This window comes from Periophthalmus magnuspinnatus, chromosome 8 (assembly GCF_009829125.3).
Source record: "Periophthalmus magnuspinnatus isolate fPerMag1 chromosome 8, fPerMag1.2.pri, whole genome shotgun sequence".
NCBI lineage: Eukaryota > Metazoa > Chordata > Actinopteri > Gobiiformes > Gobiidae > Periophthalmus > Periophthalmus magnuspinnatus.
This window is the reverse complement of record NC_047133.1, coordinates 16,349,798-16,368,881: the sequence shown is the minus strand read 5'-3', so window position 1 is coordinate 16,368,881 and position 19,084 is coordinate 16,349,798. Positions and strand designations below refer to the sequence as shown.

The following is a 19,084-nucleotide window of genomic DNA, read 5'->3' as shown; positions in this document are numbered from 1 at the left end:
TATGATTGAATTCAGCTCAAATCTTTATCAAAATCACCACATTTGAATCTTTATAAGACTCAAAATCTGTGAGAAATACTTTTACTTTTTACTCTTTAAGTACATTTTTAAACAGGTACTTTAATACTTTTACTTAGGTCGATTTTTTCATGTGATACTTTTACTTTTACTTGAGTATTTTTTGCTCTGGTATCTGCACTTCTTTGTAGTATCTGGGAATCAAACAACCCAACTGTAAATAGGACAAAATGAAAACAAAATGTGGTCATAAAACTGTCATTTCTGGTGTGTTTACGTGGATCTGTTTGGCTCATTCCGCTGATCCGCTGCGTAAATCTCTCATTCACAAATAGGGGCCAGGAGCGGCTCAGCTGACGGGATAAGATTATCATTTTTTTTTTTTTTTGATTGCAAACCAACCTCAGTCAGCTTATGTAGAGAAATCCTGCCCCTCCCCTCCCCTCCAGTGTGGAAATGCCTCACCTATCCCCTCCTATCACAAGTGAAACCACACCCCCTCTCCCTGTAACCACGCCCCTTCACCCTGTAACCCCACCCCCTCACTCTACAGCCCCTCCCACTCATCTGCCTCACTCCAGGGTCAACACAGACGCTCCATTCTGCAGGTTGCACTCAGCAGCTCCACTCCTCTCTCCTTGTGCGCTTTTATTTTGAAGGGCAGAGCTGACAGACTGGGACTTTTGGTTTTTACGCGTGCCAGCCCCGTGTCCTCCTCCTCCTCCTTCTCCTCCTTCTCTACCAGGAGTTGAGTCTCACATCTCCGGGATAAGCCTGTGACCATCACCCGTGCGCACCAGAACCATGGAGCCCTCCGTCTCCACAGAGGGAGAGCAGAAAGAGAGGAAAAAAATCCAGTTTGCAGTGCCTACGTCTGCGCCCTCCAACCTGGACCCCCGGCAAGTGGAGATGGTGAGTCCCACTTTGATCCATCTGATGTTATTTACCCGAGTTTTTCTCACTTAAATGCACGTTTGAGCTCGTCTTACTGTGTGAACCAAGCTGCTAAATGTTGCCAAGTCTTTTGTAACAAGCTCAAAAGAATGCACTGAAAAAAAAAACACACCCATGCTGCTTCATATCATAACTTAAGGAAATGTTTCAGTTGTGTTTTCATAACAAGTTGTCAAGGGCATTTTAAATTAGTTTTCATGTTTGGATTGTGGTTTAAAAAGTTCCTGCTTCTGCAAACTCTTATCAGAAGTGCAGTAAGTTCCTTTCAGAGCAGTTCATCTTGTAACACATAACTCTGACTGTAGCGACACAGTTTTAACATCTTGGAAACACCTCTTGAAAACATGTGAATAAGTCTATAAAGGGACGGCTGTTTGGCAGTGCAGTGCAGAGGGAGGCCAAAAGTGATATACAAGCCCAGAGCCAAAATTGGAACCAAATGTCTCTGTGAAAAGACCTGGACCTTTGCACTAGACAACGACAGGGTCCTCCCCTTTAAACCAGACCTGTGTAAACTGTTCTGTTCCGATCTTTAACCATGTTCTAGTTGTTTCTTCTCCTCTTGAGCCTCTGAAGTTGTATTTGGAGTGATTCATGTTTGAGTAATTTTTAATCGACTATTTTCAAGATGCCATTTTGACGATCTGCCCCCGTTTAACTTCCACTAGTACACGCCCACTGTGACGTAAGCACTTCGTTCTCCAGTTTTATTTTCTTAATCGGTTATATGCGAAGGATCCAGCAGCGTCGCGTTGTCATTTTGGTACAAATGAAAAAAAATGTGCTGCTCTAGTGTGATGTGCAGGTGTCCATAGGGGGCGCTGACAGCATGCGGCGCTGTGTTGTGATGACGTTTACGGCAACGTCAGCTCCTATTGGACACCGCAGTTTTCTAACGTGGAAGTCAGCGGACGTTTCTTTTATTAAGTCGTTTTAGATAAGTAGTGTGATGTAAAATGTGTAAATTATAACATAATGATCCACAGAGATAAGAACTATAGAGACATAAGGGCAATAGGACTGTTTGAAGTATTTAAGCGACTTGTGTGGCTAAATATTGATCAGTATTAGTACATTATTTGTTGCAGCTCCGGCCTTTTAATGACACCTGCCTCTATTGAAAATGCTTCACTGGGATTATTGTGCATTATTGTTATTGTGTCAGTGGCTTAAAGTGTTTCAAAATGTGTTATCGTGACAGACTCTATTACATTACTATTTCTGGAAGTACAATTGTTAATACCAGTCATGTTCTTCGCAGTATTATGATGCAAGCAGCTGATTTTGTCTCTCACTTTGGCACCAAGGTCAGAAATGTGAATTACTTTGACTAAATATATAATGTCAAAGATTGAAATCATAATTATTCTTAGATATTTTGAGGTTTCCAACCACAGACTGTGTAAAGAAGTGACTGAGAGAGTGTGACGTCACCCACAGCTTCAGCTCCAAATGAAGCTCATCGAGGCTAAAGCAGTTATAGGGGCCAATTTGGAGCAGAGTTTCATATTTGGAATTCCAACCAGGAGTATCATAGCAACCAAAGAGCCAATCTGGAGCGAGGCTGTTGAAGGTAACGCCCCTTCCCGCCCGAACCGCTGGTTTAGCAGGTTTAGCTTATCAACGCTGTCCATCAAACAGTTACAGAGAGAGGGGACACAGGTTTTACACAGAAAGTGAGACTGAAGCACACCCATGATCACTTCCTGTTTGGAACGCAGCGACTAGCAGATTAGCTATGTCCATTTATATATACAGTCTATGTTTCCAACACATCTGCTGCTTAAAGGCACACTGAGTCACTTTTCTGATGGCGGCTTGTGGCTTGATATTGGAAATTTTGCTTGTTCCTTTCAAATATCGGTTCAGTCGATATCGTGGTTGGACATACTGATGTAATGAGACTATTTACTGGAGTCCTTTGGCCCAAAAATACATTCACACAAAGTTATTCTGTCGTTAAATAACAGCTACATAACATGTCTGGATCAGTTTTGTCTTATTTGATTTTTAAGGAAATAGATGCTGTTTTCAGTGTCTTCTCTGGTATCGTGGCAGATATTTAAAGCTGTAGAATCTAAATCAGTATCGGGACTGAAAAAGCTGGATCGGTGTAGCCCAGGTGGCATTTCTTCCACTGGAAATTTTACACAGTGAACCTTTAATACCCAGTGCAAGTCCTTGACAGTTTAGACGCTGTTGTTGTGTTTTTCGTCTCGTAACCTTGAGAGTTCATGAGGTAAGTCTCTTTGTAACTGACTCAGCAAACTGGCCCCACAAAAGCAAACGCCATTTCAACGACCGTTCTTTCATTTGACCCTAATTCCTGCGGATCTTATTTTAGAAAGTGGGACAGAATGGGAATTGGCTGGAGTTGCCTTGAGGACTGTGGCTCTCCTGTGGGGGGCGCTCTTTTGGGATCGCAGAGGTATGGGCCGTGCGCTGTACAAAATGAAACACGGAGATGAAACGGCTTAACTTAATCTTTGACACCACCTTTTGCCCCTCAGTTTCACTCTCATCGCGGCCGTCCTGGTTTATTAAAAAGCCTTTAAATAGCATGTTCTGTTCATTTCCCTCGAGTTTACTCCATAATCTCAGAAGGGGGCGCCATTATTAACACGCCCCCTGTTCGTTTTAACCCGTGTCTGATCCTTTTTTCCTGTTTCGAGATGTTTGATTGTCTTGACTTGCCTACAAAAAGTTAAAGAAAGAGTTTTAGCTTCGTTTCTACACATTTTTTTCAAGCTATGACCTTAGTTTTGGTATTGATCCAATCAGCGTCATGGTATCGGTTCAGTTTTGATCCTGGTTGGGCTTTTAATCGGATTTGGATGTAATGAGACCATTTCCAGACTGAAGTGGGCCTTTAATGTCTCATAATGTTTAATCTTTTACTCATCCAAAGCTGTTCTGTAGTTACTTGCAGAATAAAAACAGTTACATAACAGAAATAGATTCATTTTTCCAGTCATCCATCCATGTTCTTCCTCTTATCCGGGGCGGGTCGCGCGGGGCAGCAGTCTAAGCAGGGATACGCAGACTTCCTCCACCCCAGACACTTCCTCCAGCTCCTCCAATGGGACCCCAAGGTGTTCCCAGGCCAGCCCAGAGACAAGTCCCTCCATTTTGTAAGTTAACTGTGTTTTAAAGGGCAAAAATTTGATTCGATACTGAAACATATTACTGGATCAGATATCGGTTTCCAAATGTCGGTTCAGTCGATATCCTGGCTACACATTTAAACAGATGTAGTAAGACTATTTACTGGTCATATTTGGGCCAGAAAGTCTCAGAATGTTTGAAGTTTTATTTATACAAAGCTGTTCTGTCGTTACATAAACATCTGGGTTGGTTTTGTCTCATTTTATTTTAGTTTAAAGTAAATAAATGCAGATTTCAGTCTCTAATCTGGTATCGGTTGGTATCAGGTATCGGCAGGTTAAAGCCAAAGTATCAATTTTGGTCAAAACTGAAAAAGATGGATTGATGCGTCCCAAGACCTGTCCAGACACCTGCAGCCGGTCAGACATGTGGACAACTAATGTGAAGCAATCGTGGACTGTTTATGTAAATGGACATAGCTAACCTGCTAGCGCTACGTTACAAACAGGAAATGATCATGGGCGCACTTCTGGCTCCATCGACTCTGGCTCCAATTCACTTTCTGTGGCTCCTCTCTCTAACTGCTGCTGTCAGACTCGTCATGTGTTGTGGGGTGATATGGTTTTATTTAGACAGAGACAGTACACGGCATTACATTGACCTTAAAAAACAGAAAAGATGTATGGTTCCAGATTGTAGCATAAATATTCACTCTGTAGTCTCTCCACAGGCTGATGTTAAGTAAGAGTAACAGTCTGGTGTAGGTGGATGAAAGGCCTGTAAACACACGGTACATACATCAAATACAACACATCTCACCCCTCAAATACACCATTTCTAAAAACATTCAGTTCACACACATACACACACACATAATATTAGTCATTTCTTTATCACATGTGCAAACTTTGGTCTTAAATGTTCGTATTAACCTGTTCTACATGATCCTGGGGTTTTTATTTCACTATTGTGTCTGTAAATCAAGATATGAACATTAATAACAGACAAATCATCTGCCTTCTTTCCCCGAGGTCACTCCCTCTAGCGTTAGCAACAGGTTTGATTGACAGTGTTGCTAAGAGCCGGCTCCCTGCTAAACCAGTGGTGTGGGCGGGAAGGGGCGTTACCGTCATCAGTCTCGCTCCTGATTGGCTCTTTGGTTGCTATGATACTCGTGGTCGGAATTCCAAATATGTAACTCATCTCCAAATTGTCCCTATACTTGTTCTGGCCTCAATGAGCTTCATTTGGAGCTGAAGCTGTGGGTGACGTCGCACTCACTCAGTCACTTCTTTACACAGTCTAATATCACGTAGGTTTCATTTTGACATGAATCAGCTTCTGTGTTAGTCGTCGTGTTACTCCTGACCTCTCACTCTGGACACTCCGTCAGAAACATGTAAATAACAGAATGCACATTTGAGTCGGTCAGTGACTCTGCTTCACTGTTTCTTTTCTTGTTCTTATAAAACATTTTTCAAGGCTGTTCTTTCTGTAATGTTACTAAATCTTTGCCAGTAGAAATACTTCAGTCACTCCGTCTGGTTTGATCCAGTGTAACGGCTCTGTGCAAAAATATAAAGAAATAAAAATCATAAAAATGACGTGACTTCAACAAAACACAGCTTTTGTGTTTGGTTTAAATTCAGGTTTTAATTTAGAGTAAATTATGATGAATCTGACTCAACTCAACATGAAAGAATCTTAAACCTGTCACTAGTGCTCATTACAAACTCAATTTTAATACTAAGGAAAAGACTCGATACTCGATACTGATACTGATACCACAATGATAATAAAAAGAGTATCGAGGTTAAATACTAGTTTTAGTATTGATTAGAGTTTCGATAATTTTGACGACAAGAAACAGAACTAAACTCAGACAGAGAGAAGAAAGAGAGGAAAGAGAGAGAAAAGACAAGGACAAAGAGAGAGAGAGAGAGAGAGAAGGAAAAAAGGAACAAGGAGGAAGAGAAAGAGAAACACGGGGAGAGAAGGGAGGGAGAGATAGAAGACAAGGACAAAGAAAGAGAGAAAAAGAGAAAAGGAGAGATGAGGAAGAGAGGGAGAGAAACTGGCAGAGAGAAAGGAGGGAGAGAGAGAAGACAAGGGCAAAGAGACAGACAGAAGGTGAAAAGGATAGAGGTGAAAGAGAAAGAGAAACACGGGGAGAGAAGGGAGGGAGAGATAGAAGACAAGGACAAAGAAAGAGAGAGTGAAAAGGAGAGAGGAGAAAGAGAGGGAGAGAAACAGCAGGAGAGAAGGGAGGGAGAGAGAAGACAAGGACAAAGAAAGAGAGACAGGAGAAAAGGAGGAAGAGAAAAATAAAGAGAGGAGGGAGAGAGGAATAAAGAGAGAGGAGGAAGAAAAAGAGAAACAGGGGAGAGAAGGGATAAAAGAGAGGGGAGAGAGAGAGAAGACAAGGACAAAGATGGAGAGAGAGAAAGAGAAAAGGAGAGAGGAGGAAGGGGAGAGAGAAACGGGGAGAGAAGGAAGGGATAGAGAAGACAAGGACAAAGAAAGACAGAAAAAGAAAAGGTGGAAGAGAGGGATAGAAACAGCACGGGAGAAAGGAGAGAGAAGAGAAAGAGAGAGAAGACAAGGATATAGAGAGAGAGGAGGAAGAGAGGGAAAGAAATAGAGAGAGGAGAGATGAAGAAGAAAAAGAGAAATGGGGAGAGAAGGGAGTAGAGAAGACAAGGACAAAGAGAGAGAGATGAAAAATTGTCAATATAAATGACAGTCATAATTTTTCAAGTCACAATTCAAATGTTACTGAACAAACTCCTCAGTGATAACAGCATTTCTTCAAAAATACAAACTTCAAATGATTCTGCAGTGACCATGACTGGTCTGTTAATGCAAGATATTAACAGTTAATCAGATAACTACAGCATCAAAAACAAGGAACAAGTTCACTCTGGATCTCACTCCAAATCACTAAATCCATTGAATTCTTCATCCTCGGTGTCGCTTCTGAACAACTCCACCTGCTCCAGAGGTAGATGAAGTACAGCGCCGCACCGCGTAGCAGATACAAGACAAGACACAAGCGTAGAGTGCCCTCATGCTGTTGTCACTGTGACAGTAACGAAGATGTCAAATTATACATTATATTATATAATAATTTCACATTTAAGTCACATCTGAGTATAAGTCACACCCCCAGACAAACTATGAAGAAAAGTAACACTTCTACTCCTGAAAATACTGTAATTGGCACAAGTGTTTGAGATTTCACTGACCCAAAGAGCCTGACCATCCACGAGTTTCACTCAAATTACCTTTATTACACTTTGCAATTTGCATAATAATTTGGCGTGTCTTTGTTTGTTTTGCCTTCACCTTGTTCAGTTTCACTGGACTCAGCCTTGGCTCAGACGATATCCTGCTGCACTGCCAAAACAGCTCAGTTATTTTATTTTTCAAAACCAATGCACAAACGGAGAGGTATAAAGTTGTGGAACATTCAGACATAGCCCTACTAGAAAAGTTACATAGTGAAGCTTTAATTCAAATATTATGGATGGTGGTACAGAAACACGAGTTAATTTAAAACCACTTAAAAGAAAAAAGTTGACGTGTCCAGTGGGAGCTGACTTTGCTGTAAACATCATCACAACAAAGCGCCGCATGCTGTCGGCGCCCCCTATGGACCACATCACACTAGAGCAGCACTTTTTTTTCATTTGTACCAAAATAACGACGCAATGCTGCCGAATCCTACGAGTATCACCGATTAAGGAAATAAAACTGGGAAAGGAAGTGCATACATCACAGTGGGCTACCATTTACCTTTAGTTCAGTAGAGTAAAAACACAGTGGAGCACTTCCTGTATTACCACATGATGACATCACAAGGTGGAACAGAGTGTTTTCAGTTTGAGAGAAGAACTCAGCCTAAATATACAGGGTTTGTGTGTTAAACATGTGTGAATGAAACAAAACACAACTCCAGGTCTGTTTGTGACGAGGAAACAACAGTAGAACATAAATCCCGATACTTTTCCGACAAAAACCCAAATTTCGATGGTTTCCTCCTCGTCCTTCAGCCCAGTCGCACATTAACACCAGTTCTTGTGTTCTATAATTTGAGCGTTTTACTTTGACCCATATACCGCCCGATACTCCAGCAGCTGCTCTGCATATGACTCCACGTGACCAGAGCAAACAGTTTGTGCTCGGAGGAAGTTTATTTAAACCACGGTCCCATTCAGGGGAGGATGTGTATGTTTGTGTTGTAAATCTGATGATTTGTCAAGAGTCCCGAGAGATTTCACTGAAAATCAGAACAATTATTTCGTTCCCGTCTCCTCCCAAAGACGCCGCCGCTGTTCGCTAATGAGCCAACCGTTGTATGTTTACGACACGCCCGTATTGTTGTTCCTAATGGCATTTTTAACCCCGGAGCTGTTTTGGAGTCGTGATTTTTGAGACTATGGAATGAATTTTGATGACTGCCGCTCTTTGATTTGGTATTTACACGTCCGATATTACGCAAAACTGACTCTCATGAGGTTTAATCCATGTTCTAATGCTGTTACCTCCTCAAAAACAAACCTGGAGTTGTGTTTTGTTTCATTCACACATGTTTGAGTAACACTTTATTATTAGTCTGTTTACATCTGCAAAGCTCAAAATGCTCTGTTCCACCTTGTGATGTCATGAAGTGGTAGTTTTCAAGTTAACAGCTCCTTTTACATTTAGTTCAGTAGAGATTGGCAATTCCAGGACTGAAATGATCCAAATGATCCTAGTGAAGGTGTATGGAGTTTAAAAACACAGTGGAGCACTTCCTGTATTACCACATGATGACATCACAAGGTGGAACAGAGTGTTTTCAATTTGAGAGAAGAACTCTGCCTAAATATGCAGGGTTTGTGTGTTAAACATGTGTGAATGAAACAAAACACAACTCCAGGCTAGCAGGTTAGCTATGTCCATTTGTAAAGGGCAAGGGCCGTTACCTTCAACAGCCTTGCTCCTGATTGGCTCTTTGGTTGCTATGATACTGTGACCGTGACCATTTCAAAACATGTTTCAAAACATGTTCTCGCGACTGGCCTTAGACGGAGGATTATTGATCACAACTTTTGGAAAACATTTTACCTCTAAAAAACATTCACCAGTCCTTCTTAGAATCTAAAGTAAAGAACACCTGCAGTTATCTTCACTGCCTCGTCAAAGCAGATGACTCAAAACAGTGACTCGTGTTGGCTAAACATGATGCACCAGGTCTGACCTTGGTGGAGGTCGGACGTTCTCACAGGTGAAACAGAGACCTGCTGAGTCCTACGTCTCTCTCAGAGTCGCCGTGGGGCCTAAGTATTTGCATAAAACTGGAAAATCCTGTACTTTTGTAATTTTAATCTCGGCATGTTCTGAAATGTGTCATTTTTGTATTTGTTTTTCCAATTTTAAAGGTCCCATATTACACAAAATTGACTCTTGTGCTTTAAGTCATGTTATAATGCTGTTTCCTCCTCAAACATACTTAAAACTATAACATAGATCAGAACACATTGTATATATATATAATGCTCTTCCTCTTTGTCATGTATCGTCCTGAATTTGTGGCTTAAGTGCTCAGAAAATGGCCGTTTTCACCTACGCCCTACTGAAAACCTTTCCTGAATATGTTTATCATGATATACAACCACAGACCAGTATGAACCTATTGGACACTGAGGGATTACACAGATATAAGACACATAGAAAAGTAGTAAGAATAGAAAAGAAAGTACAAAAGTACAACAATTAATGTGGAATATCACAGTGTTTAAAGAAAGAGTGTTTTATTATCATCGTGGAATTCGGATCAGTATCGAGTGTACTCCTTAGTACTGAAAGAGTGTTGTCATGATACTAAACTTTGTAACTTTTTTTTTTTTTTTTTTTTTTAAACAAAATTTCTATTAAATATTATCTCAAAATAGTTCAATCCTAGTTCTTGGTTCTGGTTTAGTCCTGGGTTAGACCTGGTTTAGTCCTGAAGCAGCAGTCGTCTGTAGTGTCTTCCTCTCAGGTCCATGTTCTTACTGTGCACTTTATGAACATGTTTAACCGGAGCAGCACATTTTTAAAGCTGACTTAGGGTTTTTGTCCAGAGTTCTGCAGAGGAGCCAAAACGTCACAGACACTTTTGCCTCTAGAACTCATTTAATTATTCAGCTTTGGACGATAGTTTGGAAGAACAAAACACAGACGGGAAATATCTACTGAAGAAAGTATTTGAATGTTATTCAATTAAAGGTCCAGTGTGTAACTTTGTGGAGGTGGCTCGTCACCTGCACGAGTCCACAGAAAGTTGGAACTATACTTTGGAACAGTCAGATAGATATGTTTTATGCCATACTGTGGAATATTATAGCCAAAGGAACAATATTTCTATGGAAACAAGGAGGAAGAGGCCGTCTCCAGACTCTCTGAGTAATGAAGCATGTTTTTAAAGAGGAGGTATTGTGTAAAATGGACTGTTTGTATCTTTGTCCAATGTTCTAACGCTGTTCCCTCATCAGAAACATGAAGTTTGTAGATGTCATCTGTGCATCTTTGAGTAATTTAGCAATCTCAGACCACGAGCCTCATCACCCACGCTCCCACACAACAATTCTCCATAAATATACAAAAGCAGGATACAAAACAATACACTACAACTTCACAATCCTGATGCGATGTGCAGTAGTTTCATTAGTGGAGTGTCCCCTGAGACCAGTACAGTCCAAATAACAGAAGAAATAACATTAATGTAAATATGTGAATACCCCACATGAGTAAAATACCCCCCCCCCTTTAACTTTTCAGTGCAATAAAAACAGACAATTTAAATGTTTTTTGGGGGACCAAAAAGTTACAAACTGAGACTTTAAGTACAAACTGTGCTAAATCACTGGCGATTATTGGCTTGGTCAGCAAGATGACAATGGCAATTTTTGTTTGTCTAGTTCGGCTCTGGCTGAATCATTTGCATGTGATAGATCCAAAACTGACCAATCACAGAGTGATTTGTGTGGAAACCTGTGCCAAATGAGCCAAAACAAACATGGCGCCTACAGACGAACCTCAGACGATTTTAGCATAAATATGGACGGATGTAAGCGATTTGTGCATTTGTGAAGGGTAAGACCATAGATTGTTTATATAAATGGACATAGCTAACCTGCTAGCCGCTGCGTTCCAAACCGGAAGTGATCATGGGCGCACTTCCGGTTCCATCGACTCTGGCTCCAATTCACTTCCTATGTAAAAACTGTGTCCCCTCTCTCTGTAACTGCTGCTGTCAGACTTGTCATTTTGGTCTTAAATGTTCGTATTAACCCGCTCTACATGATCCGGGTTTTTTTATTTCACTATTGTGTCTGTAAAACAAGATATGAACATCAATAACAGACAAATCGATTCCCCGAGATCGCTCCTGTTAGAGTTAGCAACAGGTTTGATTGACAGTGTTGCTAAGCGCCCGCCAGTGGTGCAGGCGGGAAGGGGTTTTACCTTCAACAGCCTCACTCGTGATTGGCTTTTTGGTTGCTATCAATTCCAAGTATGAAACTTGGCTCCAAATTGGCCATTATAACTGCTCTAGCCTCGATGAAGTTCATTTGGAGCTGAACGCTGTGAGTGACGTCACACTCACACAGTACTTCTTTACACAGTCTGTGTTCACTGGACCTTTCTCAAACTGGGTTTAACTTAAGTTAGAATTTTCATCTTGTTCTGCCGTTGTGACACTTCGACCAATCAGAGTGAAGTATTAGTTTGAACTCTCCAATCATTGGCTCCATGTTTGTAGGACTTTATTCAGAACGACATGAGTCTGGAGACAGCAGTCATGTGTTTGTAAATGTGAAAGGTCAGATCTATAAGTCTGTTCGATTCTTTCTGTCACATGGAAGAATCAAACCGCAGATTTATCGAATCATTTGTATGGATTTTGACTCATAGATTTGAGCCATGAGCCGATGATGCAGCTTTAGGCAAATGTTTAAATAGGTCACATTTCAGCACGTGTCAGTACTGTCGCTATGGAAGCGTGACATTACAGAGGGGGCATTTACGTCTATGGGGTATTAAAGAGGGGATATTTTTCTCCTATGGGGTATAAAAGAGGGGGTATTTACTTCTGTGGAGTGTTAACTGTAACACATCACATTTAGATCACCATATTTCCTTTTATTGTTTTGAAAATGCTATATTAGCTCAAAACAACATATTGACATGTTTTATCAGTTTCACTTTCATTTTTGAGTCTCTCCTCCCTTTGCTCTCTGTGCTAACTCACTCCCCATTCAGAGCTCTATCATGACACAATCAGCTGCATCCCACTAATGAAACTACTGCACATCACATCAGGTTTGTCAAATTGCTGTGTACCGTTTTGTATCATGTTTTTGTATATAGCAAACGACAAAGTTAAATCTGTCAACTGGACAAATCGTTGTAGGAGTGAAGACGTTTCGCTGCTCATCCAAGCCGCTTCAGAAGCGAAATGTCTTCACTCCTACAACGATTTGTCCAGTTGACAGATTTAACTTCGTCGTTTGCTATGGATCAGACCTGGATGACTGAGGGTCTGTTTTTGTATATTTATGGAGAATTGTCGTGTGGGAGCATGGGTCATGTAGGCTTGTGGGCGGAGCCTCGTACAGGCTCATACTGCTAACCGTAAGGAGAGTTCAAATAGGCCCTGGGAGAGATAGTAGTTTTTCCCCCTGCAGGTGTAGTCTTGTGAGTGCAGGTTGGGTCAGATACGCCAAGATAGTTTTGAGAGCTTTTGCCACACCCCCTTTTAGTCGGCCAATTGATCGGCAGCACGCTACAGCCATACTGATGACGTCATTCCCAGATCTGAGTTTGTGCCTCCGAGGGCAACTGGAGCGGAGCATTTTTCCCATTGAAAACATCTAACATTTAGTTTGCTGTTGACAGTATTAACAACGTAATGTGGGTGCTGCTCCCTCTGACCCCAGGCCCTCCCCCTCTCTGACCCTTGACCTCTCTCTCCTCTGTGTCATCTCCCAGCAGCCTCTCTGGGTTAAACGTTAAACAGTGACCTTTGAGGCGCGCTCTGTTTGTGGGTAAACAGTGTGTGTCTGGGGGACTGTCAACATGACCAAACCAAAGAACACTTCTGACCGCCCCAAAGCATGCTGGGACGTTTCTGACCGCCCCAAAGCATGCTGGGACGTTTCTGACCGCCCCAAAGCATGCTGGGATGTTGATGATGGCCCAAAGCATGCTGGGACGTTTATGACCTCTCCAAAGCATGCTGGGATGTTTGGACTGCTCCATTTCAGCCAGTCTGGGTTTACCTAGAGTCAGTTCAATTCAATGTGTTTTTGTGAAGCTCAAAACCACAACAGCAGAAAGATCCAGGACTGAACCAGGACTGAACCAGGACTGAACCAGGACTGAACCAGGACTGAACCAGGACTGAACCAGGACTGAACCAGGACTGAACCAGGACTGAACCAGGACTGAACCAGGACAGTTGAAGTCTGTCGAGCTAGAGTCCACTCAGGACTAAGGGACAGAGGGGTCATCCAGGACTGGGGAGGGGTCATCAGCCAGGTGAATGAAGGGGAGGAGCCAGTTATACGGTCATAACATGTGTATATATTAGTTTAAAAATATGAAAAAAATAAAATAATAATTATTATAATATATATATATATATATATATATATATATATATATATATATATATATATATATATATATAATGTATATGTGTGTATATATATATATATATATATGTGTATATATATATATGTATATATATATATATATATGTGTATATATATATATATATATACATACATATATATATACATATATATATACATATATATATACATATATATATATATATATATATATATGCATAAACCAACAGAGGTGATCAGTGAGAGATGGATCAATATCGGACATATTTGCACTTTTTAGCATATGGGCTACCGGTCTTAAATCTCCAGCAGTGTTTGATATTTAGTTTGTCCCAAGCAGCTGCCTGTAGATGCAGAAATAACAGTTTAGTCCAAATATGGTTCTGTAAACAGCTCTCATAGACTGTCTGGATTCTAAACTATTAGCATTGGCCATGAAAACCCACATATCGATCGATCTGTAGTGGAAATACTATGGTTATCCCCATAGTAAACAGAATGCCATTAAACTTATTTGTCTCCATGGAGACAAACAGCTCACACATTTTCTTCAGCGATAAAAACACCTGCAATACCTGAAACTGTGGACTGTTCTGGGAAATATGTAATAACCCCCCCCCTCCAGAAAGGTTACACAGTTAAGCTTTAATGCCATGGCCTTATTATGACTCACTCTGCCCCTCACTTTCTTTTGAGCAATGTTCCAACCACAATGTCCAGAACGCCTGTAGCTCCTCTGTAAATATTCAGGACTAATTGGAAAGTGTTGAAAGCACATGTTGTAAATTATGTTTGGGACCAGTCTGTTTGTTTGTTTGTTCTGGTTTTAACTCTACAATATTTCGATGAGTTCATAAATTTTTATTAGTACTGTCACCAGCTGCCGTCCACAATTATGCTCAAAATGTTGCGCCGTGTCCTTGGTTGACCCATAGACTGTATACATAAACCTGCTAGCGCCGCGTTCCAAACAGGAAGTGATCATGGGTGCACTTCCGGCTCCATCAACTCTGGCTCCAATTCACTATCTCTGTAAAAACTGTGTCCCCTCTCTCTGTAACTGATGCTGTCAGACTCGTCATTTTGGTCATTCAGTCATGACTTGGTTAGGTGGGATCAAACCTGCAGGAATATTTATCATGTAAAGGTCTGTCAGTTTATAATGTCATCAAGTCAGATACAGGGTGTGTTCAAAGCAAACATTGTTTTACTGATAATGATTCTAATGCTGATTTATTCTTAGCTATAAAAAACTAAACAACTATTGTACATGAGGGCCCTGTTTCTAGAAGTAGGTTTTAAGACCAAAATGAGGAGTCTGACAGCAGCAGTTACAAAACAATAAGTAAATTGGAGCCAGAGTTGATGGAGTGCACCCATTATCACTTCCTGTTTGGAATGCGGCGGCTAGCAGGCTAGCGATGTCCATTTATATAAAGAGTCTATGATCCAAAATCAGGGTTTGTTAAGCCTGAAACTAGGTTAACTCTGAGTTAACCGAAAGCCTGAGTCAGTCTCCATGGTAACAGAGCAGGTAGCATTATGTGCAGAAGTCAGGCAGATGGTTTTTCAGACTTATGCTACGTTCATATGCATTTTTCAACTCGGAGAAAAACATTTTGCTGAGTTCCTGAGGAGCACATAAATGCATCTTAAGAGCACAGGTTACACATAAGGTGTTTTTATGACAGTTTAAACTAGAATAAACAAGACAAGACTTTTTGTAGCATCTTAATATAATTCTAACCCTGTTTTAGTGGAATCAGTCTCACATTGTTTGCACTTGATGATGTCACTGTGTGCTTCAGGTGTGTCAGGTATAAACATCAAGAGCATAAACACAGGGCCGAGGGCGTGAGGATAAAACACACACACACGCACACACATACACTGCTCTGATGCAGATTTAACTATAGCAAACTCAAGTCAATAAACCAATTAGAATTAGAGCATTATCATTCAAAGTTTTGGGTCCATTTGCGTTTCTAACTTTGAAATGGTTCAGTGACGGCGAACAGGTCTGAACCGTTCTAAGTGCTTTTATCTGACAATAATTCCAATTTGCAGATTCGAGTTTAAATGGACCACATGCTTCAGTCCCATTGTCGTGTCTTTACTTTCAGTTTTTCAAGTTGAGTACCTGTTTTGTGAGTGCAGCCATTTTGACACATTAACTTTATATGTTGTATAACTGTGTAATTCTTATCTTTCATCACTAGTGACTAAAACCTTCATGTCTGATATGACAGACGCCTTTGTTGTTTCTTTGAAAACATCCCATTTTGTGCATTATTGACCTTGGACCTTGGACCTCGGACCTCGTTTTTTCCTTCACATTTGGACAGTTACTCTTTTAGTTTTGGAAAATGGAGAAAAAAATAAACGTAATTAATTTTTGCATCACACACAAATTTAATCAATAACTTTGGCTCATTACACTTAAAATAACATTAAAATAACATTAAAATAACGATAACTTTTCAACTTCAACTTTTTTTTTTTGGTTATTTTTTTTTCAATGCTCAAAGGGCTCTAAACCCCTGTCCATTACAGTTTGGGCCTAACTCTTCCACAGGGCGAGAGCAAAGAGGAGGAGCCCAAAGGAGGCGCTGGTCTTAGGGGTGGAGCTGTAGGTGAAGGGCTGCGTTGGCTTGATGCTCCTGTAGTTATTCACAATGAGGGTGGAGTTGGCGTCTTTAATTTTGGTGGAGAAAAGGTCAATCTGCAAATACAAAACACAAAATCAAGCAAAAATGTTAAAATAAAACAAACATATGGCCGAAGTCTGTGAGCGGTTGGAACCAGGGAAGTGAAAAATATTCTTCCTCTGCAGGTTTTGGAGGTGGGATTTATTTTGGGGCAGACGATGGCCGTGTCCAAATGTCTCCCCCAGCCCCTGACCCCTGACCCCTCACACAGTCCACAGCCCTGACCTTTTTAAGGACTCTATAGAGACTCATTCACAGAGAGATTCGGACTCACAGCTCAGGTCATGTGACTCTGCCTCTGGGTGAAAAAAGTCTAAAGTCTAAACTCTGATGAGACCTGATTTGTGTGATAAATAAAGATCAGACTGGACTGGCACAAGTCTTTATGGACTAATGATAATCAGACACGTTTATGTCAAACTGGAGCTCACATAAACAGACGAAATGTGGAAATGATCGTTCTGTTAACAGGTTGAGCTAAGGTGAGCAGCTAATGCTAGCACCTTTACACAGCAGCGGTTTATTTAAGAGAGTTTAGTAGTTTTAATGTGCATTGTGCAATTTTGAGTTTTTATTTACTGAACGCTACTCAAAATGTGTGATCCCTAAATAGTCTCCCCTGTAGGTGAGAGTGTGGACATTCAGACACATTGGATCAGATGTTTAACTCACCAGATCTTTGCTGACTTTGACTGGGTCCTTGAACACGGTCCAGACCACTGCCTCCTCACAATTGGGGAAGGTGAGGGACCCCAGGTATCGGTAATACTTGGTGCGGTCCACTCCGGTTAGGAGGTCATCCAGGGACAGGCTCAGGGACAGGTTTAAGCTGCTGCCTGAGGACACATACACATATCATTACAATGACTTTGATTTTTACAGAAGCAACTGTTTTATAACAAAAACAAATGAAGATTTAAACAGTCAAAACTCAGATAAAAGAGACATTAGCAACGACCATAATGAAGAGAGGGGTTATTCAGCAGGAAATACATTTGGAGGCTAAATATGGCCCCTCTGTGGCTTATTATTGGTACATTCTGCTGTTTATCTGTTGCAGCTATGACTTTTTCAAATGACAGATATAGACTCATCATCGTTATTTACCAGAGGCTGCGATGGCGTCCAGCTGAGTGGTCAGATTCTTCCAGGACACAGGCAGTCCTGTTGTTGTTTCATCCACCTCAAAAACACAACACAAACAATTTACTCACAAACGTCCTCAAACTTCTGCTGTGATGTTGTTTCTTACTTCAATGAGGAATCCAAGAGCGGCCAATCCGTTTGAGTCAGCCAGGGCGGTCTGTATGTCGCCTGAAGATGCCTTAAAGCTCACAATCTGAAGCTAAAAAAATCCAAAAGGCTTTTTAAGTCAAAGTTTGAATAGAATTTGTCCTGTGTTGTTTGCCTTGTTGCGTGTTTCTGTTACCTCCATAGGATAGCGTTTGCCGTTCAGTTTGTGTTCGGAGCCGGGGATCGAGGAGCGGTTGCCCCAGTGCAGGGTGAACATCAGGGTTTGGTACTCCTCAGACAGCCCGCCCCCCGACATGCTCACCCCGCTCACTTTCACTTTCACTGAGGGGGGAGAGAGCACAGGTTTAACATACAGCCATGGTCATATCCACACGCTAAAGTTAGTTAGTTTTATAGTGTCGGAGGCTTTCTGACCCTCCCACTTCAGCTCAGACTTATAGATTAGTTTTGACCAGTGACATTTTTTCCAAATACAGAAACGTTCCTTTTGTCTTTTATACTTCAGTGACTTTGGCTCTTTTTAAAGATGACACAGATGAAGAGCTCACAGCAGTGACCCAAACACGACCACGAGGGAAATACATCTCCTACTGTGTATGTAGTAACAGAAGTAGTAGTAGTAGCAGCAGTAGTTGTTACCTGTGTAGTCGCTGTTGTGGATGGAGGTCAGGGCCGTTTTGTTGTTGAAGTTGGTGAAGGTGAAGGGCGTCAGGCTGCGGTTAATTGCGGCGGCTGCAGAGACGATTTCGATGGGAGACTGGCGGTTTCCATTACAGCTGCCTCCCCATGTGGCCTCATCTGTATGAAAACAACAAAACAACATGACACAGATTATCGCTGGAAAAGTGAGGATGAATTCATAAATACAAAGATATGAAAGTCTGTACTCACTGCAGTCTGCGCCGATGTAGCACCAAGCTGCAAAAAACACAAGTAAAATGAATATGAACATGTAAATAATCCATAGAAATACAGGTGAAATATTTCTAATAAATGTTTTTGACAAAGCAAAAGGTTGGCTTCTCTGAGGATTTGAATATAACACGTTTAAAAATATATATTATAATATTATTTACATTTTTTTCTTTGCTCTGTAAAATGTCTAAAGTAGTAAAAGTTAAGAGAAAATTAAACATTGAACGAGAGGATGTGTCCAAACTTTTCACTAGATAAAAAAGTAAACAAAAGAGAGGCTAGGTGGCTAATCATTAATGCATTTAAGTAGTTTTGTCATCTTAAAATCTGAGCTGGTTTGACATTGCTTGGCTACCTGAAAATTCTAAGAGCATTCACGATCTCCATAGCAACCAACCCTCTCTGATAATTCCCCATGCTAAAACAAAAGAGATGCTAGGGTCGCTAATGATGCATGCATTTATTAAA

The 19,084-nt window shown here is 41.0% G+C and overlaps 1 protein-coding gene across 2 annotated transcripts in view; it reads left to right on the top strand.

Annotated features, from left to right (window-relative positions):
- Positions 1-611: 611 nt before the first annotated feature.
- Positions 612-19,084, top strand: part of ppp1r1b (protein phosphatase 1, regulatory (inhibitor) subunit 1B) — a 58,148-nt gene continuing 39,675 nt past the window's right edge. For both annotated transcript variants that reach the window (XM_033970972.2, XM_033970973.2), the window contains exon 1: positions 612-930. In XM_033970972.2, the coding sequence (XP_033826863.1) occupies positions 823-930 (108 nt within the window). In that variant the 5' untranslated portion in view covers positions 612-822. The remainder of the gene's footprint in view (positions 931-19,084) is intronic.